This window comes from Colletotrichum destructivum, chromosome 3, assembly GCF_034447905.1.
Source record: "Colletotrichum destructivum chromosome 3, complete sequence".
Taxonomy (NCBI): Eukaryota; Fungi; Ascomycota; class Sordariomycetes; order Glomerellales; family Glomerellaceae; genus Colletotrichum; species Colletotrichum destructivum.
In genome coordinates this window covers 3,480,173-3,506,422 of record NC_085898.1, presented here as the reverse complement: position 1 = coordinate 3,506,422, position 26,250 = coordinate 3,480,173, and the positions used below count along the sequence as shown (strand labels likewise).

General features: G+C 55.9%; 8 protein-coding genes across 8 annotated transcripts; 4 read left to right on the top strand and 4 right to left on the bottom strand.

Annotated features, from left to right (window-relative positions):
• The first annotated feature begins 117 nt into the window (after positions 1-117).
• Positions 118-1,368, top strand: CDEST_05154 (Putative proteasome alpha-subunit domain, proteasome, subunit alpha/beta, nucleophile aminohydrolase). The gene is made up of 3 exons (XM_062921313.1): positions 118-330; positions 386-924; positions 1,009-1,368. The coding sequence occupies exons 1-3, from the start codon at positions 306-308 to the stop codon at positions 1,180-1,182; spliced, it is 738 nt and encodes a 245-aa protein (XP_062777364.1). The 5' UTR covers positions 118-305; the 3' UTR covers positions 1,183-1,368.
• Position 1,369: 1 nt separating this feature from the next.
• On the bottom strand, positions 1,370-5,634 carry CDEST_05153 (Putative zn(2)Cys(6) fungal-type DNA-binding domain, fungal transcription factor). The gene is made up of 6 exons (XM_062921312.1): positions 4,750-5,634; positions 3,700-4,662; positions 3,042-3,651; positions 2,928-2,990; positions 2,019-2,865; positions 1,370-1,929 (listed from the first exon to the last, which is right to left on the bottom strand). The coding sequence occupies exons 1-6, from the start codon at positions 4,883-4,885 to the stop codon at positions 1,585-1,587; spliced, it is 2,964 nt and encodes a 987-aa protein (XP_062777363.1). The 5' UTR covers positions 4,886-5,634; the 3' UTR covers positions 1,370-1,584.
• Positions 5,635-10,263: 4,629 nt separating this feature from the next.
• On the top strand, positions 10,264-11,957 carry CDEST_05152 (Putative ribosomal RNA processing protein). The gene has a single exon (XM_062921311.1). It carries the CDS (start codon positions 10,381-10,383, stop codon positions 11,944-11,946), a length of 1,566 nt encoding a protein of 521 aa, XP_062777362.1. The 5' UTR covers positions 10,264-10,380; the 3' UTR covers positions 11,947-11,957.
• Position 11,958: 1 nt separating this feature from the next.
• Positions 11,959-14,114, bottom strand: CDEST_05151 (Putative Ubiquitin-like domain, aspartic peptidase, active, peptidase A2A, retrovirus, catalytic). The gene is made up of 3 exons (XM_062921310.1): positions 13,843-14,114; positions 13,193-13,785; positions 11,959-13,136 (listed from the first exon to the last, which is right to left on the bottom strand). The coding sequence occupies exons 2-3, from the start codon at positions 13,710-13,712 to the stop codon at positions 12,442-12,444; spliced, it is 1,215 nt and encodes a 404-aa protein (XP_062777361.1). The 5' UTR covers positions 13,713-13,785; positions 13,843-14,114; the 3' UTR covers positions 11,959-12,441.
• A 2,270-nt stretch (positions 14,115-16,384) lies between these two features.
• On the top strand, positions 16,385-19,586 carry CDEST_05150 (Putative GNAT domain, acyl-CoA N-acyltransferase). Its single transcript, XM_062921309.1, has 4 exons — positions 16,385-18,073; positions 18,280-18,693; positions 18,757-18,843; positions 18,902-19,586. The coding sequence occupies exons 1-4, from the start codon at positions 17,795-17,797 to the stop codon at positions 18,962-18,964; spliced, it is 843 nt and encodes a 280-aa protein (XP_062777360.1). The 5' UTR covers positions 16,385-17,794; the 3' UTR covers positions 18,965-19,586.
• A 1-nt stretch (position 19,587) lies between these two features.
• CDEST_05149 (Putative Phosphoribosyltransferase domain-containing protein) lies at positions 19,588-20,406 on the bottom strand. The gene has a single exon (XM_062921308.1). The coding sequence runs from the start codon at positions 20,296-20,298 to the stop codon at positions 19,594-19,596; it is 705 nt and encodes a 234-aa protein (XP_062777359.1). The 5' UTR covers positions 20,299-20,406; the 3' UTR covers positions 19,588-19,593.
• Positions 20,407-20,876: 470 nt separating this feature from the next.
• CDEST_05148 (Putative nucleolar GTP-binding protein) lies at positions 20,877-23,464 on the top strand. Its single transcript, XM_062921307.1, has 5 exons — positions 20,877-20,984; positions 21,050-21,504; positions 21,565-21,793; positions 21,851-23,090; positions 23,189-23,464. The coding sequence occupies exons 1-5, from the start codon at positions 20,974-20,976 to the stop codon at positions 23,228-23,230; spliced, it is 1,977 nt and encodes a 658-aa protein (XP_062777358.1). The 5' UTR covers positions 20,877-20,973; the 3' UTR covers positions 23,231-23,464.
• Position 23,465: 1 nt separating this feature from the next.
• CDEST_05147 (Putative GDP dissociation inhibitor, FAD/NAD(P)-binding domain superfamily) lies at positions 23,466-25,930 on the bottom strand. The gene is made up of 9 exons (XM_062921306.1): positions 25,743-25,930; positions 25,593-25,617; positions 25,465-25,524; positions 25,367-25,394; positions 24,959-25,304; positions 24,360-24,899; positions 24,150-24,304; positions 23,529-24,092; position 23,466 (listed from the first exon to the last, which is right to left on the bottom strand). The coding sequence occupies exons 1-8, from the start codon at positions 25,786-25,788 to the stop codon at positions 23,898-23,900; spliced, it is 1,395 nt and encodes a 464-aa protein (XP_062777357.1). The 5' UTR covers positions 25,789-25,930; the 3' UTR covers position 23,466; positions 23,529-23,897.
• Between the last annotated feature and the right edge of the window lie 320 nt (positions 25,931-26,250).

The following is a 26,250-nucleotide window of genomic DNA, read 5'->3' as shown; positions in this document are numbered from 1 at the left end:
GGCACAAGCAACTGGCCCGGGAATAGGTAGTTGGCTGCTGTTGGAGCTTGCGGCTGCTGCGTAGGCTGAGTGCTTGCCTAACCACTACCACCACCTGCCATCTCAGCCTTCCACCGTCACCGTTTGCTACCTGGACCTCCAAGCTCCCCTCCATTCAACACCACCACGACAACCCCAGCATCCCGCAAACCGGGATCACGACAACCTCACGGCACGCCGACCGAAACAATCAACCGTTTCAATCAGGTCCAGCCTACTTGTCTTCACCTCTTTAGCAGCTACAACACACAAATAACACCGTCAAGATGTTTATGGCAAGATCCGAATACGGTCAGAACCCCTCCAGCTTCTCTGCCCTTACCAGCTTCTAATGGTGATCGCCTAGACCGAGGAATCAACACCTTCTCCCCGGAAGGCCGCCTCTTCCAAGTAGAATACTCGCTGGAAGCCATCAAGCTTGGCTCTACGGCCATCGGCGTCGCCACCTCGGAGGGTGTCGTCCTCGGCGTCGAGAAGCGTGTCACCTCGACCCTGCTCGAGACCTCTTCCGTCGAGAAGATTGTCGAAATCGACCGCCACATCGGCTGCGCCATGTCCGGCCTCCAGGCCGACGCCCGATCCATGGTCGAGCACGCCCGCGTCGAGTCACAGTCCCACTCCTTCAACTACAACGAGCCCCTCCGCGTCGAGTCGTGCACCCAGGCCATCTGTGACCTTGCCCTGCGCTTCGGCGAGGGTGCCGAGGGCGAGGAGACCATCATGTCCCGACCTTTCGGTGTCGCCCTGCTAATTGCCGGTTACGACGAGGACGGCCCTCAGCTCTTCCACGCCGAGCCCAGTGGCACCTTCTACCGCTACGATGCCAAGGCCATCGGTTCTGGTTCGGAGGGTGCGCAGGCCGAGCTGCAGAACGAGTACCACAAGGTTCGTCAATTCACTGTGGTTTTTTCATCTTCAATTTCCGTGTTCCGGAATCGTGTGGACGTCGGGGAGCTAACCCATTCGCAGTCTTTGACGATCACAGACGCTGAGACGCTGGTGCTTAAGACGCTGAAGCAGGTCATGGAGGAGAAGCTTGACTCGAAAAACGTCCAACTCGCGAGCGTGACGAAGGAGAAAGGTTTCAGAATATACACAGACGAAGAGATGGCCGCCGTGGTGGAGAGGCTCCCTGCGAACTAGAGGCATTCGCTGGTTGAAGAACAGAATTGAGTGCGAATTCTAGGTCACGGGCCCTGTGAAACGACCGTTTGGAGGGTTAGAGGAAGCTCCGGAAGGAGAGCAAACGAAGACATCACAACTTTTTCTGCTCAGGCGAAATCCTACCGGTTCACGAAACTTGGAGCCTGAGATCTAGAGTATTTCCACAAGGTGTATCATTAATGTACTCAACGTGATGGCTTCTGTAGAGCATGTTTTCTCTCGCTCTTGTCGCTGGCGTGGCCTGTCTCAACGACAACGCCGTCTTTTGATCCGACTTTTGTTTGTTTGTGTAATTCCGAAAACGCCTCTTGCGATGACGTACAAATCCCCGATCTCCACACGCAAGTACGAACTCGCCACGAAAGGGGGGAAGGAAGGCGTTCACCCCTCGTCCTTGATGACCAGCCTCTCCAGCTCCTGCTCGACGCTGAGCAGCCCGAGAGCGTAAAATGCCCTCTCGGACTTGGCCACGACAAGCATCGTATCGTCGCTGTCGAGCTGCTCGAGCCTGGCCCCGATCCTGCGCGGGTTCGTCCACACGGACTGCGGCACCACGGTCTGCAGGCTTGGGTCGCGCGTGTACGGCGGGCCCCGGCCCATGGCGGCCGCCTTCTTCCACCCGGACTCACAGCCCTCGGCGATCTGCCTTGCCGACTGCCACCCGGTGAGCCGGGCAATGTCGTGCATCCACCTGACGATCCATTGCCGTTGGGCGTTGTCTTGGTACTGTGTGGCCTGTTAGTGGAAAAAGATAAGGCGGAAAGGCACCAACCACTGCCAAAGACCAAGTGGGGAGAGGGCCGGTGAAGCCTTACCTGGATCCCGCCAACAAAGAGACAGAAGGAACTCTCAATCAGCGCGGCGCCGACGAGAGTACTGATCTCGACGACGTTGGCACAGTCGTCCGTCAACCCAGCCGCGATCCGCCCAATCTCGATGGCAAACTTGACCGTGTGTTGCGCCTGGATGCCCGCGGCGATCATAGCGGCGGGCGGCATCTTGGGGTGCGCGCGGTACAGGTGAATCAGGCCCATGTAGTAGTTCATCCAGATGCCCGCTACGGAAAAGGTGCGGTACTGCAGCGTCGAGCCGAACGGCGAGTCTCTGCGATCGGCGTATTCGGCGCCCAGGGGCTGGAACTCCGGACCGAACCGTGATCGGAGTATCTCAAACGCCTCGCGCAGGGACTCCCACTCGCGCATTGCGGCGTCTGCTGCCATGTCGGAGTCGAGGTCTTCCCGCACTTCCTCGCCCGGCGGTGGTGGGGAGTCGTCCCGCGGCGGGGAGAAGCCCATTGGTAGTGTCACCTTTCCAAGGTTCGGAAGCATGCCGGGGAACATGGGAGGCGACCCGCCGTTGCCTCCGGGCATCGCACCCGGCGGCGGCCCTCTCATCATACCCGGGGGTGGCATGCCCATCGGGGGTCCTCCGGGAGGCCCGCCGCCGGGCATTCCACCTGCCATCCCCGGTGGGGGCCACCCCTGGCCTCTGCCCGGTGGCCCACCAACATTTGGCGGCCCCCCTCCCGGTGGCCCTCCGGGTCGCCCACCGCCTGGAGGAGGTCCGAAACCCTTGAACGATTTCCGTTTTCTGGGTAGATCCTTGGCCGCGAAGCTGCACAAACGCCCGAGCAGCAGCATCAGGTGGTCGTACGTCCCATATCTGCCCATATCAGTCTTGCGTGTCCTTGGCCATGCCGGGGGTGGGGCTCTGAATTGACTCACATGGCCTCGAGCCGGCCCATCGGCGCTCGTGGTGGACACTGGGTCCAGTGCTGGTAGTCCATACTACGAGTTGTTAGACCGGTGTGTTCTCGCCTCTTGGATGACGATACTCACAATGGCTTTCCTCCACCCAGTATGCTCTGGTAGACGTCCATCTTACAGTACCACCAATACAAGTCCCGAAGATGTTCGTAGTGTTCGATATCCCGATCCGTATACAAGTTACCAGTCGCCGGCTCATCGTCCTCGTACGAAACCTGCTGATTCGTGAGCTTGCTGAGAAGGCCGAGGTCGAGGTCGTCTAGGTCGTGGCTCATCATGTGCGTGTTGTCGTGACCCATGAAAAAGGGGTCCATCGGTTGGTTCTGGCTCTCTTGGAACAGCGCCCGCCTGGCCCTCTTCAGCGGCAGTATGTTCTTGGTCATCTGCCTGAAGGGGATCTCCCTGATCAGGAGCCTGGACCCAAACAGATGGTTGCACCACTTGGTGTGGTCCGAGTTCCAGACTTCAAAGTATCCTAGCAAGAGGGAGGCTGCTAGAGTAGCAGGTTGCGTTCTCCTCTTGGGACTCCGCAAATTCCTTGCGATTCTGCGGATGGCGAGGTGATAGTACTTCATGGCCGCTGTCGGGGGGATCTTCTGAAGCTTGGCTATTTGCAACGCACCCAGAGCGAGCATCGCCTGAAGGAGCGCCGGGTGGTTAAAGGAGATGATGGGGAAAGTGTCTATCAAGGTCAGCCAGAGTGCAGAAGCGCCAGAACGAGTAGTCTCACAGGTCCAGATGTTATGCCCGGCCTTGGGCACCGAGAAGTTGTTTGTCAGCTTCGAGTGATCGAACGGATGCCTCTCGTACAGAGACATGCTTGGCCCCGTAACGTTAATAAAGTGCCAGAACAAGGCTGCTGTTCGCTCGTCGTTCAGTGGCGAGTTGTTGGGCGTGGGGATGTACGACGTGAGGATAGTTTCCTCGGCGAAGGCGGAGAAGGATCTCATCTTGGTTCCAAACCCGTCCCAGGGCCCGTCGTTGCGGCTCTGGACTAACTGACCATAGGCGCTCTCCTCGCCCATCGCATCGTCGAAAGCGTCGTCCGAGTCGGGCATGGATGCGTCGTCGTCCGAGTACAGATATTCTATCTCCGCGTCCTCGGTTGCTTGATCCGTCCGAGCGGCGGCGTTGTGATCGGAGAAGACCTCCGCTCGCGTAAGGCCTGCGGTCGGCTGTCCTCTCCATGGCCCTGCCGGTTTATGGACAAATGGGCCGTTATCCGTAATCGGACTGGCAAGGTTACTCCGATTGTCACCAAACTGCCCCCGAAATTGACTGGCCGGCGAAATGACAGACGAGCTCGAGTGCATGTGATGCTCTCCGTGCGGAAACTGGTTGAAGTCGAAGGCCGCCGGCGGTATTTGACCTTGAAACTGACCCGGGAAACCGTGGCCATAGTGAAGCATCGGCTGACCTTGAAAGTCCGGATGCTGCGGTGGCTTGGGGGCTATTGGGGCCAAAGGAGGACCATTAGACGACTTTGGTGGGGGGTTAGGAATACTCTGAAATGGCGAGCTTGATGACTCGGGAGGATAAACGACGGGACCGTAGACACCATTGAGGTTGAATGATGCGATGGGGTCTTTGAAGATGACGCGCTGGTTGTAACCCTCGCAGTGTCTCTTGGACTTGATGCAGTTGCTGCAAATGGGGCGTCCCTCGTCGCATTTGATGCGGCGCTTCCGGCAAGCTTTCGAGCAGGTCAGAATCCCACCATATACAAGGCAAAGAAAAGGGGTGGGCTCGGTTAAGGAGGGCAGGTTCTACGAGTACATACTGAGACAGCCCGTCTTGGTCCTCTTCCTCACATTCGCCTTCTTGCGGTTCGGGTCGTCGTTTCCGTTGTCCTCATTGTTGTCAGAGCTCTTGGTCGGGGACTTGCCGTCCTCAAGTACCACGTCGGCGGAGTCCATCCTAGTAGATGCTAGTGTGCTGCGAGTGAGATTGGGGATGCGAGGCGGCTCTTTAATCCATCAGTCTCTCGCCGCCAACGTGCTGCATCGTCCAGCGTCTGTGATTCTGCGGCGCAGCGGAAGATGAGCGAGCGAGTGAGTACCTTGTCCCCACAGTTGGAGAGTGGCCACTCGGTTCCGAGTCTCAGTCAAGTACTGTTGTTGGAAGGTATCGTGAAGGCGAAAGAAACGATGCAGACGAGAGCCAAGCCTTTCGACTGACGGTTGGCGCTGGAAGCGAAGCGGCGTAGCCGCCGGGCCACAAGTGCCCGAGGAGAGTGATATGGATGGTAGGTGGATAAAGTAGGTATGGTATCGCGGTAGCGCAACGAGACAATGTGGGTATTCTTCGCCCTCGTGCGCCGGCAAAAGCGTCGAAACGGGAGAGCAGAGGGACGTAGGTTGGGTGCCCACGGAGTATGTGCTTTTCAAGCAGTTATAACAGATGGTGGAAGGGAGTGAAACAGGCCCGGTGCTACTTTGTCTTCGCCGAATGGGCTGTCATGGGTTAGACAAGATGGATGGACTCGTGGGGTAGGACGGGGTCGGTTGTGCTGGGTAAAGGTAAAGGACGCCTGCAGCAGAGAGAAGTGTGCGTCACGTCCCTTGTTCCCAAGACACACAGCGGGACCAAAGAGACAGTGAAGGCCCCGCGGCCGAGGATCAGGTAAGTTGGGAAAGGTGGTTCAAGGCAATAGGTAATGAATGTGTCTGTATCCGTATTGTGCTCGAGTTAGGGTATTCCGCCGCCGTATCTCGAATCGAGGCTAGAGAAGGAGGGCGTGGGGTGAAGACGCAGCACGAACAACGACAGGGGGGAGGGCGACAACCGCCAATCGGCGAGGAGGCGAATGAGAGGAGGCCGGGATGACCGGGGGTTTGTTGTTGGAGGGAACGAGAACAAGAGGACGACGGAGGTTAGCGCCTCACCCCAATATGTGACCTAACGGGGCACCAGTCCGGACTGCTAGGACGAATAAAGAATGAGACGAGAAGTGTTCTCTGTGTCTGTCGTGTCTTGTACTTCAACTCTGCATAAGCGCTTCGGCTTGTGTCTTCTCCCTATGCCGGTCCATTGTCTAATTTTTCTCTGCTTATGATTTTACTGCTGCAGGCACTATTATACTACACTGTAGAAGGAGAGACGGAGGGACGGAGAGACGGAGAGACGGAGAGCGAGAGCGAAGAAGAACGAACCACAGGCAAGTAGCCACGATGCTGCAAACCCTTGAGGATGTGCCGGAGTGTGTGTTCATGAGATGATAAGAAAGGGGGAGACGGCGAGGGACACAGACCAGCCGCCGCGGCAACGAGCACGATAGAGTACCCTTGATCCACGGTTGATATTGGCGTTGTGGGTGTTGTTCGCGCACTGGGTTGGAGGTGCGGCAAGACGCTGATGGGGGGAGGAAACATTACGGTGGCTTGCAGACGATGATGCACAGCGCCCAAGGGTACCAGGGAAAAGGAAGGTAGGTAGGTAGGTAGGTAAAGTACCTACCTAGACACACAGGTACACCTACACAGCACACACACCCCCCGCTCTCGCCTAGCTCGTGGTCGGTATATTTCAGCGTCCAATACACACACAATACACTCCACACGGGCTGCTGAGAAATCTCTTCTGCGTTTTCCACATCCTGTAGTTGAAACCACACTGGGGCAAACGTCGAACCTGGCATTCTTCTTTGCAAAAGCAGGATATTACGAGAAACTATGTACCCTCCGTCTTGGTTCTGGACGTGTTCTTGCGTGACACGGCGCTGTACCTGGGGGGTCAGGGTCAGGGGGAGGGCATATAGGGTCTCTCGGCTGCGTCTCTGTCCAGGGTTTGTCACGTCCCGAATGACAGCCCATCAGTGGATGTAACGGCACTAGGAAATACGTCTAGATATTCGTACCTCCTGTATGAACAGATAGGTACCAAGGTAGACCGTAGGGCCGCTCAGCCTGAACCATTGCCCCCGTCCCATCCCTTGCGAAAAGCCGTTTCCTGGCAAGGTGATGCCTGTAGGCGGGCAGGCAGGCTCAGAGCATGTCTCCCTTCACTCCATGAGTCCATCCATGACATGCCTACCTGATGTATGCATAGTTTTCTATTTATTTATTGCGCACGGAGATTGGGAGTTTGGATAGGGGAGTCGCCAAGCTGCTCAGTCCAGCGGCAACGCCTCACAAAGTTTGTCCTCGCATAGGTACCCGAGAGCCCTGACCACGCTTTATCCAAGCGTACTGGAGCCTTCCAGTCCGGATTCGTGCGGAACGGGCCATTGATTGCTACAAACTCCCCTCCAGAATCCAAAAGACGATGTGACGACCACCGCCTGAGTCGTTGAGAACATGGGGGGCAAGTCAGAGAGATGCCGAATATGATCATCGTCCGAAGCTTGAGAGGCCTGGACTCCCATCTGGACAAGGGCCACCCGGCCTGCTGCCCTCGTCTCAAGTCTGCCCTATTGGCTACATGACTGTAAGCAATGACCAAGTCGTGATCCGGTGAGGTGAACGCTGCCGACATGGGGTGGGGAGAAGGCGTTAGCTGTCCGATCCGGATCCCTATCCCGCGGTTTGTTCTTCCCTGGCCGTGCGAGATCTGAGCAGTCTTTCCGCCTAGAAGCAATCGCCAGCCAGGTCTGCAGACGACTGACATGGAGGTGACATCCCATCCCAGACCGTCGGCCGCCGTCAAAGAACGCGCGCCTGTGGCGTTCTGGGCTGGGGGATGGTTGTCATCCCATCCATCCACTAGCTTTGGACCGACATGCCATGTGCCGAGCGGGAGACTAAGGTTTTTTCAGAGACCAGGGTTGTCGAAGAAGCCATCTCTTTTTAATTTTCGCCAATGAGGGGCATGGTCTGATCTTTTCCTGAACTTCCGCCGCGCCAAAGGAACCGTTGTAAGTATTCGTACTGAGCTGAGCCAGAATGCGATGAGACGCGGCAGGAGGACTGATCTCCCCCTCCCAAAATGCCCCCGGGCGTGCGCATTCGACTCGTTGCCCCAGGCGGGTACAAGGCCAGACGGCAGAAGCAGCCAAGTGCGAGTATTTCACCGGGGACACGCCCGCCGGGGAGTGGCCGGCATCTACATTTTGCTGGGACCCCAGCAACAATTCCTCAGTCTCGGGACACACTCTCATCCGACACCCAACTGAACCAATCGTCGGGCTTCCGACATCTTGGATGGTGTGACCGATGAGTGGTCGCAGCACAGTTCATGGGCATATGGTGCGACACAAACGTCGCGCATTGTCGGACAAGAGGAGAAGTGCCGATCGCTAAGGACCACTTTCGCCCCTATTCTGCTTGACGAACTGGTTGCATCCTATTTCCTCTTTCACCAGTTGACTTCCCCGTGCCTCTTGGTGCCCCTCGGGACGCGCAGGAACACCCCTTGGCGGCTTGCCTCGGATGTGTACTGTATCTGATCTTGACGGAAGCCCGCAATGACGGTCACCGCAGGCCAGCATGCAGGTAGTCTTCTCGCAGCCACAAGGTTCTGCTCAAGGCTTGCATAGCACCCGTTGGAGGTTCAACAGTTTACTGTCGTTGTGAATGGCGTGCCTGACTCCTCGGATGGTATGAACGAGGGCGGACCCTCCAGCCGGCGAGTTCCGTCGGACGCCGTGTGTTAGCGAAAGCCCGTCAGTCAGAAGAAACGCCTCTAGCGGGGTGCCTCAACAGCGTCAGCGCACCTGAGCACGACTGACTGCCTCTCTCGAGAGCAATGCGTCTTTCTGGTTGTTTTCTGATAATATTTTCTCCGGGCTCCCAATAAGACATCGACCCGGAAGACGGGTCGCTCCCCTCAAATGTTGCCATCCGTCTTGTCGTGCCGCCACACACTGGCTTCCCTTCCCGTTCTCGATTTCCGCACCAACAACGTCAAGGGCGGAGAAAAAGGAAAACCCCACAAGAACAGCCTCCTGTATAACCGTATAATGCGCCGTGCCCGTGCTTTCGGGACCTAGGTCGGTGCTTCTGCGAGTAAACCCGACCACTCGCTGAATCCACGAGAACTGACTTTGAGTCGGTGGTCTCCGAGTCTTTGAGCGAGCCATGGCCTGCAGAGAATGAGTTATTCTTGGTCCGTCGACTGCCCCGCTGACTTGACCAAGCTGGCATCGAAAGCCCCATCGCAGTCAGAGACCTCGAAATTGGGTGGCCCGGGTTGATCGAAACAAGGCTATGGCGCCTTTGCCGACAAACGATGCCTCTTTAGATAATCTCGGCGATGACGGCAGTGACACGATGGATCTGCCTGGATAGGAGCCCCCGATCTTGGGGTAGCTCGTTGATCACCGTAATTTACACACCGTCCGCCCAGAGTGTTGAGTGATGAACGGCTTTTCGGATCAAGATTTCCGGAGATTGGCGGCGTCGGATGTGTTGGAGTTTTAGGCCATGAGCTGTGAAGACCAATCGATCTTTGTATGATGTATAGTAGAATGTGTGATCAGTGGCGGTCAACGTGTTGCCAATAAAAAAAAAAGCAAGGCGACTTACAACCTTTCGTGTTGTCATGAGATCTATTTGCTTCATGGTCGTGGAGACCGGCCCGAGGTCCGCCGATGTCACCGCATCCCACGAGAAATGATCCAAATCGAAGAGGACTACTATCCGATATCCGAAGCGTTTGAAGAAGAGGGCTCAGTTCAGGGCAACCCGTGTTCTAGCTTCGTGACAACGTGATCATGAAAATGATTAGGTTAAGGGACTCGGACCACGCAGGCGGGGCGGACGTCAATTGGGTGTCGGAAAATGACTGAAATCCTGGCTGTTGATTGTCCTGTTCGAACGATAATGGGATGGCAGCGGATCATTCTGGATTGGAGATAGCCGCATTACGAAAATTTTACCATCAACCCTGGTTGTGCTGAGGAGGTTTAGCTGGTGTCACATCGATAGCGTCGGACCATCTCGTCTACCTGTTTTGGCAGCCGCCGTTGCAGTCTCAGAGGACACAGATCAATCAATGCAAGGCTGTTATTTGTTGAATGAAGCTTCTAATTGTGCCTGAAATTGAAACAACGAGGTATTACTGGCTCGTGTCGGTCTCAAACAACACCAAATGTGTAATTGGCAGCGCTATTGACACGAATGCTGTTTATGTGATTTCTCAGACATATGTCGAAGCCCATAAGGTCTAAGAGGTGTAGATGAGAAGAAGCCAGGGCAAGATGCAACGGCGCCGAAATGAGAGGAAAAAGAGGCGGGGCGCACGGTCCACTATCATACTTCCTATCCTGGCGTCGATCAGCTGGTAGGCAGGGGTGCGATAAGCGATTCTCTGGGGAAGGAAACGGGCGAAAAAAAAATTCAAAGCGCATGAGGCATGAGACTAAGATTGAGCATGAGCATGAGCTACAACTCACTCACCACAACACCATTTCTCATAATCCGTTGACACATTTGCACAAACCAGACGTTGCGAACCACTCCACACGTTTCTCACAATGTTCGCCGTACCAGGCTGGTCTGTCTCGGCGGAGGGCCCGAAAGCCGAGACCCAGAGCGCCAAGAAGAAGAACAACACCTCAAAGAACAACAGCGCGAAGAAGCGCAAGAGAGCCGAAAAAGAGGAAAAGATCCGCGGAACGGGTGCGAACTCGGTCATCGTCAACCAGCGCGTGTTTGGCGAGGGGAATGATGGCGAGCCGGTGAAGGGGGCGAAGAGAGCCGCGCCCGTGACTGAGGGGGGAGATGACGCCGCCGATGAGGCGACGACACCCAAGCCGAGCAAGAAGCAAAAGAAGGACAAAATGGACTCCCAGGAGACGCCCAAGTCCGATAAGAAAGACAAGAAGCAGAAGAAGGACAGGGCGAGCAAACGCGATGACGAGCCGTCCTCCGGAACGCCCTCCAAGGCCCAGAAGCAAACGCCCAGCAAGGAAGCCGCTGCGGACGACAAGAAGAAGGCCACAAAGGAAGCAGCCGCCGCCATTGCCGCCTCCGTGCCTCCCATCCCGCCGCCCGCAGCCAAGCTCACTCCGCTTCAGCGCTCCATGAGGCAGAAGCTCATCTCGGCGCGCTTCCGCCACCTCAACGAGACGCTCTACACCCGCCCCTCGGCCGAGGCCTACCAGCTCTTCGAGGACTCCCCCGAGATGTTCTCCGAGTACCATGAAGGATTCCGCCGCCAGGTCGAGGTCTGGCCCGAGAACCCCGTCGACGGCTACATCCGCGACATCAAGCTACGCGCCAAGGCTCGCTACCCCAGCGCTCGCGGCCGTCCCGGGGCGCAACCCGTGCCCGCCGGGCCCATGCCGCTCCCGCGCACCGACGGCGTATGCCACGTCGCTGACCTGGGCTGCGGTGACGCCCGTCTCGCGTCGACATTGGAGTCCGAAGCCAAGAAGCTCAAGCTCAACATCCTCAGCTACGACCTGTACTCCCCTGCCAAGCACGTAGTCAAGGCCGATATTGCCAACCTGCCGCTGGCCGACGACTCGGTCGACGTTGCCATCTTCTGCCTCGCGCTCATGGGCACCAACTGGCTCGACTTTGTCGAGGAGGCCTACCGCATCCTCCATTGGAAGGGCGAGCTTTGGGTTGCCGAGATCAAGTCCCGCTTCGGCCCCGTGCGCCAGAAGAACGCCGTGGTCTCGCACAGCGTTGGGAACCGCAAGAAGGCTGCCGCCGCCACCAAAAAGTCCAAGGGCGGCGACCCGGAGGAGACCGAGGCAGATCGCGTCGCCCTGGCCGTTGAAGTCGACGGTCACGACGATAAGCGCGGCGAGACGGACGTCTCGGCCTTCGTCGAGGCCTTGAGAAAACGTGGCTTCGTACTGGCGGGCCAGGGCGAGGGCAACAAAGGCGCCGTCGACCTGTCCAACAGGATGTTTGTCAAAATGCACTTCATCAAGGGCGCGGCACCCATCAAGGGCAAGGGTCTCGCCGCAGCCAAGGCGGCCGGCTTCGTCGAGAAGGAAAAGAAGCAGAAGCGCTTCGTGTGGGAGACCGAGGAGGACAAGGTCGACGAGACCTCCATACTGAAGCCGTGTGTGTACAAGATCCGATGATCTGACTAGCTGTACGTTTCTCAGGTGGTGGTAGATCTTCTTTTAGAAGCAACAAAAAGTTACATGTCCTTAGATTTCTTCTGGGTTTACGGGGGGTGGATCTTCGCATACTCGGATGCAGTAGGGAAACAAACATCTAATCTTGGTCAAGGTATGCTGCTCGCGCTCTATGACACCTATTGTGATGGGCTTTTTATTCTCGTTGGCTCCAAGGACACTGTCACAGAAAGCCGTAGAGGATCAATGTGTAGGCCGGAAAGCCGATCCTGGCAGGACTGTTGTTCAGCGCCAGCACAGATTTGAATCATTGAGGTCTTGGCGCGTGAAAAGGCTCCATCGATTGCTTCCATGAATATCGCGTCAAGCCGCATGGGCACCATACGAAGACTCCAAACTGACTCCCAAGCCCGAGTGTTCCGGAACTAATTACTCATGCCCTGTACCAGGCTTGCGATGATCAACTCAAAAGAGAAGCCGATCCGCGATTGGGGACATCTATGCTCCGAACAAGAGACCAGCGGCGAACTCGACGTTGCCGCCCGTTGCTTGCAACGCGTTGATGGCGGCGTCACGGGGAAAGCCCAGAGCCATAAGCTGGTTAATGTGTTCCTCGGGAAAGCTCGGAGCTGCAGTCTGCTGCTGAGGCGCCTGCTGACCCTGCTGACCCTGCTGGGGAGGATTCTGTCGCGGCGGGGCGGTAGCAGCACTCTGCGGCCCGCTGACAACACCAGATCGTTGACCGATGGTTGTGCCAGCCGGTCCCGGTAGTCTAGGCTCCTCTTCTAAAGCTTCCTCGCTCTCCTTGGGAATCTCAGCCTCGCCCAAGAACGGCACCTCTTCACCTTGTATGATCAGCTTGTCCTTCGCCAAGTCGATGCTGGCTTGGTAACGCTTGAGCATGTCGAGACCGAGGAGAAGTTCCACCTGCTTGCCCTCCATCACAGTGAAACTGCAAGGTAGGAACATGGAGCCGACCTTGATCTGGGCAGAGTGTACACGGCCGATGATGTTGGCAGTGCCCACTCCACGGGCTACTCCTGCGAAGCGCTTGTCAACAAGTCTCATGATACCACAGGCCTCGGCGCACGACGGGGACATGATCGTGGCCTGTGCTCCTGAATCGACGAGCGCCTTCACTCTATGACCGTTCACTTCTACGTCGACGTACAACATGTGTACCCGCCCGAACACTGCGTTGTGTCAGCTTCCCGTTCTGCGCTGTGGGGTCTGGTCGTCCATGCTATACCTTCGGGATTGTGCTCCATGGCGTTCTGGAGGTTCTCCATGACCCTCTCTTGACGGATCATTTCCTCGATCTTAGCCTGGGCTTCAATATCGAAGGGGTCGTCGTTCAGCTGTGCAATTTGCCTCTGGCGCTCCTCGCGCTCCCGTTGCTCCCGGTCATAACTGTCGTTGAAAAGCTGGGCGAATCTCTGGGGGTCATCGAGAGCGGCGGCGAGCTGGGGCTGCTGTCGGGTGGCCTCGGCGCGCAGGTTCGGGTCGCCCAGGATTTGAAGGCGGATGAGTTCTGGGTCTTGCCCTCCCGGTCGTCGGCGCGGCGGACCTCTTCTGCCCTGATCCGGCACACCAGTGCTTCCTTGCATGTCTCTCACGTGCAGCGCCAGCATCTCACCGTCGGCAATTTGCAGCTGCTCCATCGTCTTGGTATCATCCTGGATCAAGCGACCGTTGTGGTAAAGATGTTGGGAAGTAGGAGCGATCGCGGTCTCGGCTTGAATGGCTTCGCGGAGTATGGAAACAGGCATGTCTGGAAAAATTTCCAGGGTAAGCAGGTCCTGGTCATCGACCTCGGGGTTGGTTATGTTCAATGTAATGCGCCTGACAGGACAGACGTCAGTTAGGAACACTTGGCTCGACTGAGGAGTGGAAGCTTACATGGTGGACGGTTATTCCTGGTGCAGAGTGCCCTTGTTTGGTGAGTTCTCTCTTTTCCCCTCTCTTTTACAGCTGGCTTGCAGCGAAACGATTCTCGGGCGGTGCGAACTAGGGAGGAGAGGAACCCAGTGCTGCCGACAAGCTGCTGAGTTGAGTTTTAATGGTTGTGAAGGCGAAGAGAAAGTAACGCTCAGCTCAGCACAGAGCTAGGGAGGAGGGGTGGTTTTTGGAGGGGCCAAAATTCAGGCAACACGACTGGTGACGTCTCATGCAAAAAAAAAAAAAAAAAGTAAATGACTATGGAGGGTAGAAAGTGGTACACGGCCTTGTCTAGAGGGAAGCTCCGAGGACAGATGAAAATGAAGAAAACGAAAAGGTTCGATTGGATGACGGAGTTTTTGGGCTGCGGTGAGTGATTGGACAGGAGGGATGAGATGCGTTGTCGGACACTTGAGTCGAAAGGAAGAAGGTAAGGGTTCTGGAAGTTGGTAGGTTAGGTAAGGAACGAACGGAGGTGGAAGGTACGGAATCTAGCAAGGGTGAGCTCGTGCCACAGAATAGGTAGGTACCTTTGGAGTGTTTCGTCAGGAGGTAGGTGGGTGCAGTGACAATACGCCCCTACGTTTCCCGTTTGCAGTTGACACGGGATGGGGATGGGGCTGGGGATGGCCCGGATGGGGATGGGGTCGGGTGGCCACACCAGGACAGGACAAGACAAGAAAACCCAGACTGGCTAAAGCATCAGCGTCCAGTGCCCACGACGATGAGCCTAGGCCCAGCGAAAACTGACGGAAGCCTTGGTCAGACTGTCAACATGACAACGGTAGCACTGGTCCTAGCAACGTACTTGTGCATTAGGTACGTAGAAATGCAACGACCACATCTTCCCCGCCGTCAAGGACTGCAACTATTACCTGCCTTGGGTGGGTAAGTCATTCTTTGGCTTCGCCGAAGACTGCCTACAGTGAGTGCACATAGTTCCAAGGTTGGTTGTTGGGATCACAGTATTGGAGGCAAGCCTCACGAATGTCAGCCCCACGAGCTAATCGTTGACTAAGCCCCAAAGTATCCAAGAATCGGCAGACGCGCGATGGCCCGTCTGTTGCCTGACGTAAACCCGCTGCAGCTGGCTGTGCGAGCCAAGGAAGCGACTGAAAGTACCATACCCTTGCAAGCGAACTGGCGAAGTGCTTAGGTACCTACCTAGGTAGGCAGACCTGACTTTGGTACGGAGTACTCTACCTTTGTGTCTTATCGATCGGGTACTAAATCTAAGACCAACTGCTATTTTCTACCCCGGACCGCCTACTCTACAGTCCCTGAGGTACCTGTAGTTGGTGTACCAGAATGGACAGGCAGGTAGAAGGTCGCTAATCCTTACAAAAAGCCACCAATCGTATGCTTCCGGCGACATCTCGCCAACTCCTTCTGTGGGTTTCTGTGCCATGCTGGCAAAAACCACGGGCACTAGACCTTCGCAGCAAACGCTTCTCATCCCATACTAGGTAGTCTGCAGAGGTCAAAACGAGGAAGGTGCAACACGTACCTTGGATTGTCTAGCTGTCTGGCATCGACTCGCAAGGCCCGACGGGTTTCTTTGTTTCTTTTCTTTCTTGAATGTTGACGAGTAAACCCCCCCGCTAGGCATTATTTGCCGTCGCTATCGCCGACTGCAATACTACCATCAGATAGCAAGGCCTCACTCGTTGCTCTGAACACATTTGCAAGTGCCGCAGGTGGTTTTTCAGGACAGTCTATCAAGTGTTTGGTGCTCTACTCACAAAGTACCGACCTTCCAAGCTCGGAGGTGGTCCAACGTCTAATCAACGTCGCCGCCTCAAGGCTGATAGACTCTGCTCATCCTGCTAGAGGGTCGGAAGTGCAGTCTGCTCGGGAGCCGGTTCCCTAATCAGTCGGACCCGGAACCCGACGCAAGCACTCTTGCGGCTGTGCAGTGTTCTACGTTTTGTGCGGGTTTCTTTCTCCTTTCAAATTTCCTTGGGCACTGCGATTTGTCCTCTCAGATTCAGCAACTCGCAACCACTGATCAACCACGTTCAGGACAGTTGAGCCAACCCAGTTCAAGTACATTGACTCTCGCATCTCGCACGGATGCTTTGAACTTGTCTGACTTGATCAAGTCCAAGAGTGCCTTACATCTCGAAGTCTCATCAAGTCTGTTTCATACGCGGCGGCGCGGTTGGGCAATGCAACTATGGATCGTCGTTCCGGAAAGATGTTTGAATATCGATGCTGCACTCATGTCCATTCTGGCCGAATGTTGCAGTTCTCGACGAAGCACATCATCCAGGCTCGCTTTCTCTATCTTAGTCGACATCCCGAGTCTGCGGAAACGCCTCTTAAGCAGAAAGCTTTTGCTAATCGCTTGCGATTCACTTGAGTGGTAAGCTCTGACGGCCTGATGCTGCAGACAGTTCAACACATATGGTGTTGGAAGGGCCGCTAATGGTGGTACACCATGCGATGAAAGACGAGCTGCACTAAGCTAGAGGCAGGGTGACAGAACGCCAAGGCTACAGAATAAGTGAGGCCTAACGGACAGTTGAGTTGCTTATTTTCTCTGAGCTTTTTTAAAAGTCTGATGCTGTGCTCCTCCTGGGATATGTTCTTAGCCAAGTAGGTATTCAATGCTTGTCCAGTGCCTGCTGCCGATCTGGAATGCCTCTTCAAGAACACACGGACGAGCGGCAAACCTGTCTCATTGGGTCAGTGCTCTGAGTGTGTGTGTGTGTGGGGGGGGGGGGAGCTCATTTTGGAAAAAGGGTACAGGTTAGATCACTCCCCTCAGCATTCCTACCACCTACTCGTTTGGTCCCCAACTAGGCAGTTAGGTAGCGACTGTACAGCCACCCCTTGCGATAAAGATCTTTACCAACTCTTCCTTTAAGGATTGAGTGGGACTGAAAGGAGACAAAAGTATCCATTGTTACCCTGCACTTGAGGAGTATTGATGGCAATGCCGTTCCAACATAACCAGTGTCATCTAGCCCAACGTCGCAACTCGGAGAATCTGAAGGAAGAGTGGGCTATGGGATGGGGACTGACTAGAAGTCTGTCTCCCTGAGCTCTTATGGGCTGGCCTGAACAGGCCACAGCTGTACCACTGCAGGTAAGTTGGTCACGCGACAAACACCCATACCTGCTCAGGCGCATCCAATGGAGTGTTTCCCATGCAATAGACAAGCCCATCCATTCCTTCATCTTCCCCAAACCAGTGCAAATCCAATCTGGCTGGTTCCAACTATTCTACCAACTGCATACCTTTATCCCGGCCCGGCCTTGTCTCCCGTTTCCCTTTAGGTTGAGCCATCCTCACTTGCCATCACCTGTCCCTGCTGCAGATTGCAGCTCCCCCCTTCAGCCTGAGACCACTTTATGCTTTCACCCTCTGTTACCTATTGCCCGTTGTCCAACCACCCACTACAACCCTGTGACTTGATCGCTCAGCCGGCCTTACATACCGGTCCTCCGGCCGGCCATAGCTATATCACAGCCCCATCCGGCCCGGCCCCGCCCTGCAACGTCAGCGCCGAGTTCAGCAGCCGGTGCCCTCCGTTCCCTCCGTCGCCCTTCCATTGTCTTCTGAGTTTGCACCCGCCCAATCAGTCACACATTGCACCCACCTTTTCTGACCTCCATTCCAAGCATCGCTCTCGCCTTGTCGTGGTTTTCTTCATTTCTTCACTTTACAATCCAGCGAGGGTAACTTGACAGTGGAAAGAAGGTATCTGACTGATTTATTGCCTTGGCACTTCTGCCCTTCTGCCCTTCTCTGTGTAACCAACCACTTCCCCCATACTCCTCCCACACCTCAACACTCTCGCCCGACTTCCACACTGCAAAACCTACGTCGTCGTCATATTCCTCCTCGTACTTCTTCCCAGTACCACACACATACCGAATCACACCATCCCCCATCTAGTCACTCATTATGCCTGTTGAGAAAGATCCCCCTGTCGCCACGGCGGACTACGATGCATCCGACTGCGCCATCGACGACTCCGACGATGGCGACGAGCTGTATGTCGAGGTCCAGAAATCGATCTCTGACCTCAAGAAGAGACGCGCCTCAGGCCGTGTCAGTCTGCATGACTTGCCGTTCCGCTGGAGCCCTTTGGTTCTGCCTCTGACCGAGTCCAATGTCAAATCCTGCGTCGTCCTCGAGGAAGCTGCTTTCCCCAACCCTGATCACCGCGCTACGCGCGAGAAGGTGCGTCTACATGTCTGTGGTTTCTTATCCTACCTCTGCGTCAGCCTTCTATCTATCCCCTTGCGCCGCGGGACCATGAATTCCTGCATCTGGCCTCATTTTAACTCTCTACTGGCGCAGAGCTGGATTTGGTCGCCGTCGTCGTGGGGGCATGTTTCAGCGCTATACATGCATTAAAGAGCACTTATACTTACACGTTGTCGCAGTTCGAGTACCGTCTCTCAACCTGCTCCAACATCTGCATTGGACTGTTCTGTAGCATTGTCCCGAGCAAAGTCGATGGCTTCCCTCTCCCGACATTCGCAGTCGCCAATGTTGTCGAGACTGGCCGCGCCGACAATGCCAGGATGGTTCTGTTCGGTCACGTCATCTCGACCCTCGGCAACGGCCCCGTTGTCACGGACGAGGACATGGCCTACCCCGAAAACTGGCGCGATCAGAAGTCATCCAAAGACTCGAGGCTTGGCCACAAGGTCATGGGTCGCACCGTCTGCCTTCACTCCTTCGCCATTCTTCCCAAGGTGCAGAACTGCGGCCTGGGCAGGCTGCTCATGAAGGCATACCTTCAGCAGATCAACGAGTCCGGCATTGCTGATCGAGTCGCTCTGATATGCCAGGACGTAAGCTCTCCAACGTCTCCTTCCCTTCCCCCTTCGTTTGTGGTCGATGCTGACATGGCGCAGTGGTTGGTTAGTTACTACCAGCGCTTTGGCTTCAAGCGCCTGGGCCGCAGCAAGGCTTCCTTCGGTGGTGGTGGTTGGAATGACATGGTAAGAAGACCTGCTCCCATCATTCCCTACACGAGGACTGACTAACATCCCTTCCAAGGTCATCGACCTCTGCGGTCCGCAGAAGAAGTCCGCCGATGCCCTCTCGACCAAAGACGCGTAGAGTCACGCTGTCAACCTCGGGCGTGGGGTTGAAGAGCTGAAAGCATTCGTCGATGATTATTGCTCTCCCATAAAGTAAGTCCATCGAGGCAGGACTTTTCGTCGCTTTTCTGTTACGCACAAATAAACGAGAAAGGGCCATGGCTACATATACCGCGGTCGTCGGGATGGGGCGACTACATATTTGCATGGACGGACGGGCGGCTTTGCCAATTTTTTCTTTTCTTTTCTTCTTACTTTCCTACCCTTTTTACCGAATGCGTAACGATACCAGCGGGATGAACATATCCAACGGCGACATCGTGAGACGTGTAAGTAGTTAAACGTCTGGGCGAGGATTATGAAATAGAGTGCCCGTGCCTCTGAAAGAAGACGAGCAAGGGAAACTGTATTACAACGTTTTCACTGCAAGCCTCCATGCTTTAGTTTTGATATTAGCGTGACGTCTTTCCACATGCACACGCTGCTTCCGTATCAGTTTCACCATCTTATGCGCCTGACCCAAAGCGGGCCCTACGAAGTTGTCCATCCCTATGAGCGCCAACCACTGGCCGTGAGCCAGACCTGACACCAATTGCATAAATTTCAGCTTCAAGCCCCTAGCCGAATATGGCCCGTTCGCCGAAATACTTAGTCGGTGGCCTTGTACTTGGCACGGTATTCCTCCGTCCTTTTGATGTCCTCCGCGGAAGCGAAGCTCTTGGCGCCCTCAATGATGTCGTCGAGCGTCAAGATAGCGAAAATAGGGATGCCGTACTCCTTCTTGATCTCGCCCAGGGCGCTGGGGCCGGGCTTGGTGTCATCGCCGTCGGCGGCGGGCAGCTTCTCCATACGGTCCAGAGCAACGACAATACCGACAACCTCGCCGCCCTCCTTGCGGATCTTGGCAATGGCCTCGCGCTTGGCGGTACCGGCAGTGATGACGTCGTCAACGATCAGCACCTTCTTCCCCTTGAGCGGGGCGCCGACAATGTTGCCGCCCTCGCCGTGGTCCTTGGCCTCCTTGCGGTCGAAAGAGTAGCACGTGGCGCCGTAACGGGCCGGGTCGAGCTCGGCGAGCTTGTCAGTGGTCGAGGTCGCGAGGGGGATACCCTTGTAGGCCGGGCCGAAGACGACGTCGAAGGCGAGACCAGTGGCCTCATGCGCCTCGATGACGGTGTGGGCGTACGCGAGGGAGATGGCGCGGAGGAGGTCGGCGCGGTAGAAGTCGCCGGCATTGAAGAAGTAGGGGGAGATGCGCTTCGACTTCAGCTCAAAGGAGCCGAACTTGAGGACGCCGCCGGCGATGGCAGCCTTGAGAAACTCCTGCTTGTAAGGGGGGAGCTGGGAGGCCATTTTGAAAGGATAGGGTTGCTGGGTTTCCTATGGAAGGGGATGGGTCGCGATGGTTTAGTTAGGGTCGGTCTTCCAGAGTTTTGGCTTGTCGTAGGCTGGAGGATGAAAGTCTTCACACAAATCAAGGGACAGGCAGCTCTGAATACCCCTCCATCTGATGCATGCCCCGCGGAACGTGCCCCACCAAGAAAATTCAACTAAAAGACAAAAAAGTCGGCAAGGGGAGAAGAGCCCGCAGGGCGATACTCTCTTGCTAGGTTTTTCCAGCCGAGGCGATCGGCTTGCGGACTTACCAACAACTAGAGCGAATAAACAAAAGGTGGCTCGAAATTCAAAATCCCACGAGTCTAACAAGCCGCTGAGGAAAATACATGGGCATTACTGAATTCAGAGTACACAATTGGAAGAAGGCAGGCAGTTAGCAAGCAGGAGCAGCGCTTGGCAGAAAGTGGATCGATTCCAAGGATAAGATGTCAAACGACCCTGTCGCGACGCTTTTCGTCCGAGCGTCTGATAAGATAAGCAAACCGAAAAGTTTTTGTGTGCAGCAGGTTCGCCCCCCATCCTGAGTGCTTCGTCCAGTTCACCGACGGTACCTCTTGACCGATCGCAACATCTGAGGACTCTGCATCTAGTTCCCTCCTCCAACGCAGAACCTTCCTCCAGCCACCCAAAATGAAGACCCAGTGCGTTTCCCAACTTTCCTTCATTTGCTTGCCGTGGAAGTCTTGCTAATTCTTATGAACTACAGGTGGAAGGACCTTCCCCCGGTCCCCAACTCGCAAGAGTTCCTCGACATCGTCCTCTCAAGGACGCAGCGCCGGCTGCCGACCCAGATCCGATCCGGTTTCAAGATCTCAAGAATTCGCGGCTTTTACACCCGCAAGGTCAGGTTCACCCAAGAGACCATCAGCGAGAAGCTCGGCCAGATCATCGAATCGTTCCCGCGCCTCAACGACATTCACCCGTTCCACAAGGATCTGATCAACACCCTTTACGACGCCGACCACTTCAAGATCGCCCTCGGCCAGCTGTCTACCGCCAAGCACCTCATTGAGACCATCTCCAGAGACTACGTTCGTCTTCTCAAGTATGGCCAGTCGTTATTCCAGTGCAAGCAGCTGAAGCGCGCTGCGCTTGGTCGCATGGCGACCCTCATCAAGCGCCTCAAGGACCCCTTGGTGTACCTTGACCAGGTCAGACAGCGTAAGTAATGAACCGCATTATTCCCTTGGGCGCGCTAGAGACCACTGACATCCGAACCAGATCTTGGCCGTCTTCCCTCGATCGACCCCAACACCAGGACCCTGCTCATCACGGGTTTTCCCAACGTCGGAAAGTCTTCTTTCCTCAAGTCCGTCTCCAGAGCCGACGTCGACGTCCAACCGTACGCTTTCACGACGAAGTCGCTCTTCTGCGGCCACTTTGACTACAAGTATCTTCGTTTCCAGTGCATTGATACTCCCGGTATTCTCGACCACCCCCTCGAGGAGATGTAAGCAAGATCTCAGACGCGTGTATTGCGACACGACAGACACTGACCACCATGCAGGAATACCATTGAGATGCAGTCTGTTACCGCCATCGCTCATTTGCGCTCCGCTATCCTCTACTTCATGGATCTCAGTGAGCAGTGCGGCTACTCGATCCAGGCCCAGATCAACCTCTTCCAGAGCATCAAGCCTTTGTTCCAGAACAAGATCGTCTTCATCGTCATCAACAAGATTGATGTCGTTAAGCCCGAGGACCTCGACACCGCCACCCAGGCGCAGCTTCAGGGCCTGCTTAAGTCGGGCGAGGTCGAGATGCTCCAGCTGTCCTGCAACACGCAGGAGGGCGTCCAGGACGTCAAGAATACCGTTTGCGAGCGCCTTATCGCCGAGCGCGTCTCCCAGAAGCTCAACGCCGGCACCAACAGCAGCGGTAACATTGGTGGCCGTCTCGCCGACGTCATGGCCCGCATCCACGTCGCCCAGCCCGGCACCGCCCCCCTGCAGACCTTCATCCCCGAGGGCATCAAGAACCTCAAGAAGTACGACCGCGAAGACCCGGAGCGCCGACGCCTCGCCAAGGACGTCGAGGCCGACAACGGCGGCGCCGGTGTCTACAGCGTCGACATGCGCCAGGACTGGCTTCTCAAGAACCCTGAGTGGAAGCACGACAAGATCCCTGAAGTGTGGAACGGACAGAATGTCTACGACTTCATCGACCCGGAGATCGACGCCAAGCTGCAGGCTCTTGAGGAGGAGGAGGAGCGCCTCGAGAAAGAGGGCTACTACGAGTCGGACGAGGAGCTCGACGACGAGGAGGAGGCCGACGTTCTCTCCAAGGCCGAGCTGATCCGCGAGAAGCAGGCCCTTATCCGCAACGAGGCCAAGATGAAGAAGCGCCTCAAGAACCAGGCCATCATTCCGCGCAAGTCGCAGAAGGTGCCGTTGTCCCAGATGGATGATGCCCTCGACCAGCTCGGTATTGACACCACCGACATTGTCAACCGCGCTCGATCCCAGTCGCGCCCCCGCGGCCGCTCCGCCGGCCGATCCCGCGGCGGCACCGAGGACGTCGACATGATGGACATGGACGCCACTCCGAAGGAGCGCCTGCGTTCCCACAGCCGTGCCCGCAGCCAGAGCCGCGCTCCCATCGTCAACCGCCGCGAGGATGGTGTCCAGGACTCCGAGGACCGCACCATGGCCGACCGCCTTGCCAAGCTGTCCCAGAAGAAGAGGAACCGCATGGCCAGACAGGGTGAGGGTGATCGTCACACCACCGTTTCCCTGCAAAGACATTTGGTACGACTTGCCCCCTTTTCATTTAGACTCGCTCTCCCCTCCTTTCGTCCTGAGGGTCCTCGCCTGCAACCTGATGCTAACCACCCTTCCTCATATAGGTTGCCGGCAAGCGTGGCCTGGGCAAGAACCAGAGACGTTAAGATGCCTGGCCAGCAGGCAGAAAACGGTAATGGATGTTTACGGAAAGAGACTAAAAGTAGATATGCTCATTTTGTTATTTTCGAAACCTTTTGTTTTCTTTTGGCATGGTGGCGTTTGGTCTGTTTGTTTCTTACTCCATTCATTCGGCGGTTCATCAAGAAACAAGAACAATGACGTGAAGGGAGGAAAGTGCCTTCCACCCTACAATGGTCGGTGGACGGTTCATGTCAAGAGACTGGGAGGGGGGGGGGGGGGGGGTAAAAGAGGGAGGGATGTATCGCAGAGAGCTTCGCATACCTTTTGAGAAACGTACATCAAAAGCGTCGCAACTGTTGCTCTAATCTGTACGCGTCGTCTACGGTCGACGGCCATAAGAGGCCTCGATCAAAGGACCGTCTAAATACCCCGGAATAAGAAACTTGAGATTGAGTCCATGTGTCGCGTCGCGAAAGCATCTTGTCACGGACATAGTCTTCATTCGAAGATGTATGGTAATTTGGTTGGTGTAACTTTGAAGAGCACCTCCCCCTGAGATGTGTGTATGTCCGAAGTATATGTATCTACTCCGGATTTGTCGTCTGTTGCGATGTGCGAGGGCCTTAATGCCTCTCCAACTTGACTCCCCCGTCCGCTTCCAGCAATCATTCCGTGGAAAAAACCTCACGCCTACTGCTCGCCCGCAACCTGCAGACCCTCTCTCAGACCCTCAACCTTGAGCTCCTCGCCGGTGGCACGGCGGTAGATATCCTTGACGTCGTCGGTCGTGCTCTCGAAGTGACTGCTGGCGTCATAGCTCTTGGAGACGAAGACGTTGTCGGCGACGCCGTCATCTGTGGGTTCGTAGATGGGGATGGGAGCACCCTGAAAAGTGTCAGTATTGTATCCCTCGTGCAGAGCACCCCGAGAAATCTTGCTTACCATGAACTGCTCCTCGATCTTGCCAAGGCGCTCCAGACCGGGCTGGAGTTCGAGGTGGTGGTTAGCATTGGTCTCGGCAATGGTTGAGACGATGGCAATCCAGTAGCCCTTGGGGCAAACGTTGTGTGCCGACGAGACGCAAGCGATGTAAATGTCTAGTCTTGGTCAGTCTGCTTGCCTAGTCATCTTGTTTCATCCTGGTCGACTTACCGTTCTTGCGGCCGATCTGGGACTGGGGGATGATAAGTTGGGAAGAGTCGGCGTCGTTGGTTCCGGCCAGAGGGTGCTTCAGGATGCAAATAGCTCGCACGACTTGTCCGACAACCTTGACCTTGTTGGGAAAGTAACTAGGGTCACCAAGTATCATCTTGGCCTTGGTCTCGAACTTCATCTCCTCAACACCAGTCATAGTGGCCTTAATGCCGACAGCCTTGCCACCCTCATACTGAACCTCGTCAACGTTGGTGTTGAGCATGTAGGTGCCTCCGTAGATGGCCGACAGACGGGCAAAGCCCTGGGGAAGCTCGCCAAGGCCGTACAGAGGGTAGATGTACGGAGACTTGCCATAGCGGGCGACGGAAGTGCCGTAGAGACGGATGCGCTCGATAGCCTCCGGGGCGGCACCGGGCTTGGTAAGGTACTCGTCGGTGGTGAAGAGGGCCATGGCGTGGCCGATGAAGTCGCGAGTGCCGGTCTCGAGACCGAACTTGTCGTAGACCTCCTTCATGGTGACCCTGTTGATATCGAGACCTTGCGCATGTCAGTCGGCCACTGCGCATTCGCGGTTGCTCTCCAGAGGTCGTACTCACCCTTGTGCGTGCCGGGGTCCTTGCGGTCGAAGGTGCCAATCCACTCAATAAAGCTCTTCATACGGCGCTTCTCAAATATGCCCATTAAAGGCGAGCGTAGGGCCTCGCCGGCATCGGAGGGTACCTTAGCGACGGTGGCCTTAGAGCCCTGGCCCTGCTGGACGTAGCTGCCCGCGACCTGCTTGAACTCGAGGTATCGTGTGACGTCGGTCGAGACGAGGATGTTGGTCAACTCGCCAGCAGACATGAGGAACTTGGGGACGAGATCGATGTTCCAGTCATTCAGGCGGCCGTACTTGGCCCAGGGCTCTTCGCCCTGTGCATAGTTGCCATGCTTCTTGAAGAGCTGCGGGTGGACGGGGTCAGAACTTAGATCGAGGAATGGGCAGAGAGGTCGGGCGTGTTTACCGTTTCGAGATTCACGGAAGCTGCCTCGCTGCTCGGCGTTAGCTTGGGCTCGGTGGGAGACTGGAAAGGAAAAAGAGGTCATGGGGCTCGAAACTTACCCTCCGTAGTGGTCATTGCGGTCGATGTGAAGGACCTTCTTGCCCTTGACACTGAGAACACTGGATGCAGAGAAGATGCTGTTAGCTCACCACGAAAGAGTCGGCAACAATTTCGAAAGCTTGCTCACCCAGAGAGAATGCACTCGGTCAGGCCTAGATGCAGAAGACGGTGAGACGGTCAGTTAGCCAGGAAGCTCCTCCGAACAGTCGGGGGGACCCCACACGCCGACGAGCGACGATGCGGGGCAACAAAGGAGGATAGGCGTAACGTCACGTACCAGTGCCCAGCACGATGACATCGTATTCCTTTGCAATCTCATCCATGGTTGCGGCGAGAGAGGTGTGGTGGTTGTTATATTAAGGGAGGGTAGATCGGGTTTTGTTTTGGCAGAGGAAGGGGGGGAAGGGGAAATGGGAACGGGGAGAAAAGTATGTTATGTTCACGTCTGGAGAAAGTAGTTGCGGTGTTGCAGGCGATGTAGGGGTGACATGGGACCGAAAATGCAGCAAAAGGAGGATCGAGTGGGGGGGGGGCGAGAGCCACCTGCATTGCCGTGGATTGCTAGATTACTGGAATCACTTGAGTTGTCCAGCGGTTTTGGAGGGGTTCATCAAGTGTGTCACTGGGGGCCCAGTGCCTGTGCTTGCCTAGGCCTGTCTAGCCCCAGTGCGTCGCCGGTGGCCCATGCAAGAGGTCCGCTCTCCGCCCGCTCTTCTGTGCTGGGCAATTTGCTCACCGCTAGCAGAGAAGACATGGACCGACCGAATTCGCCTGAGGCAAGGCCA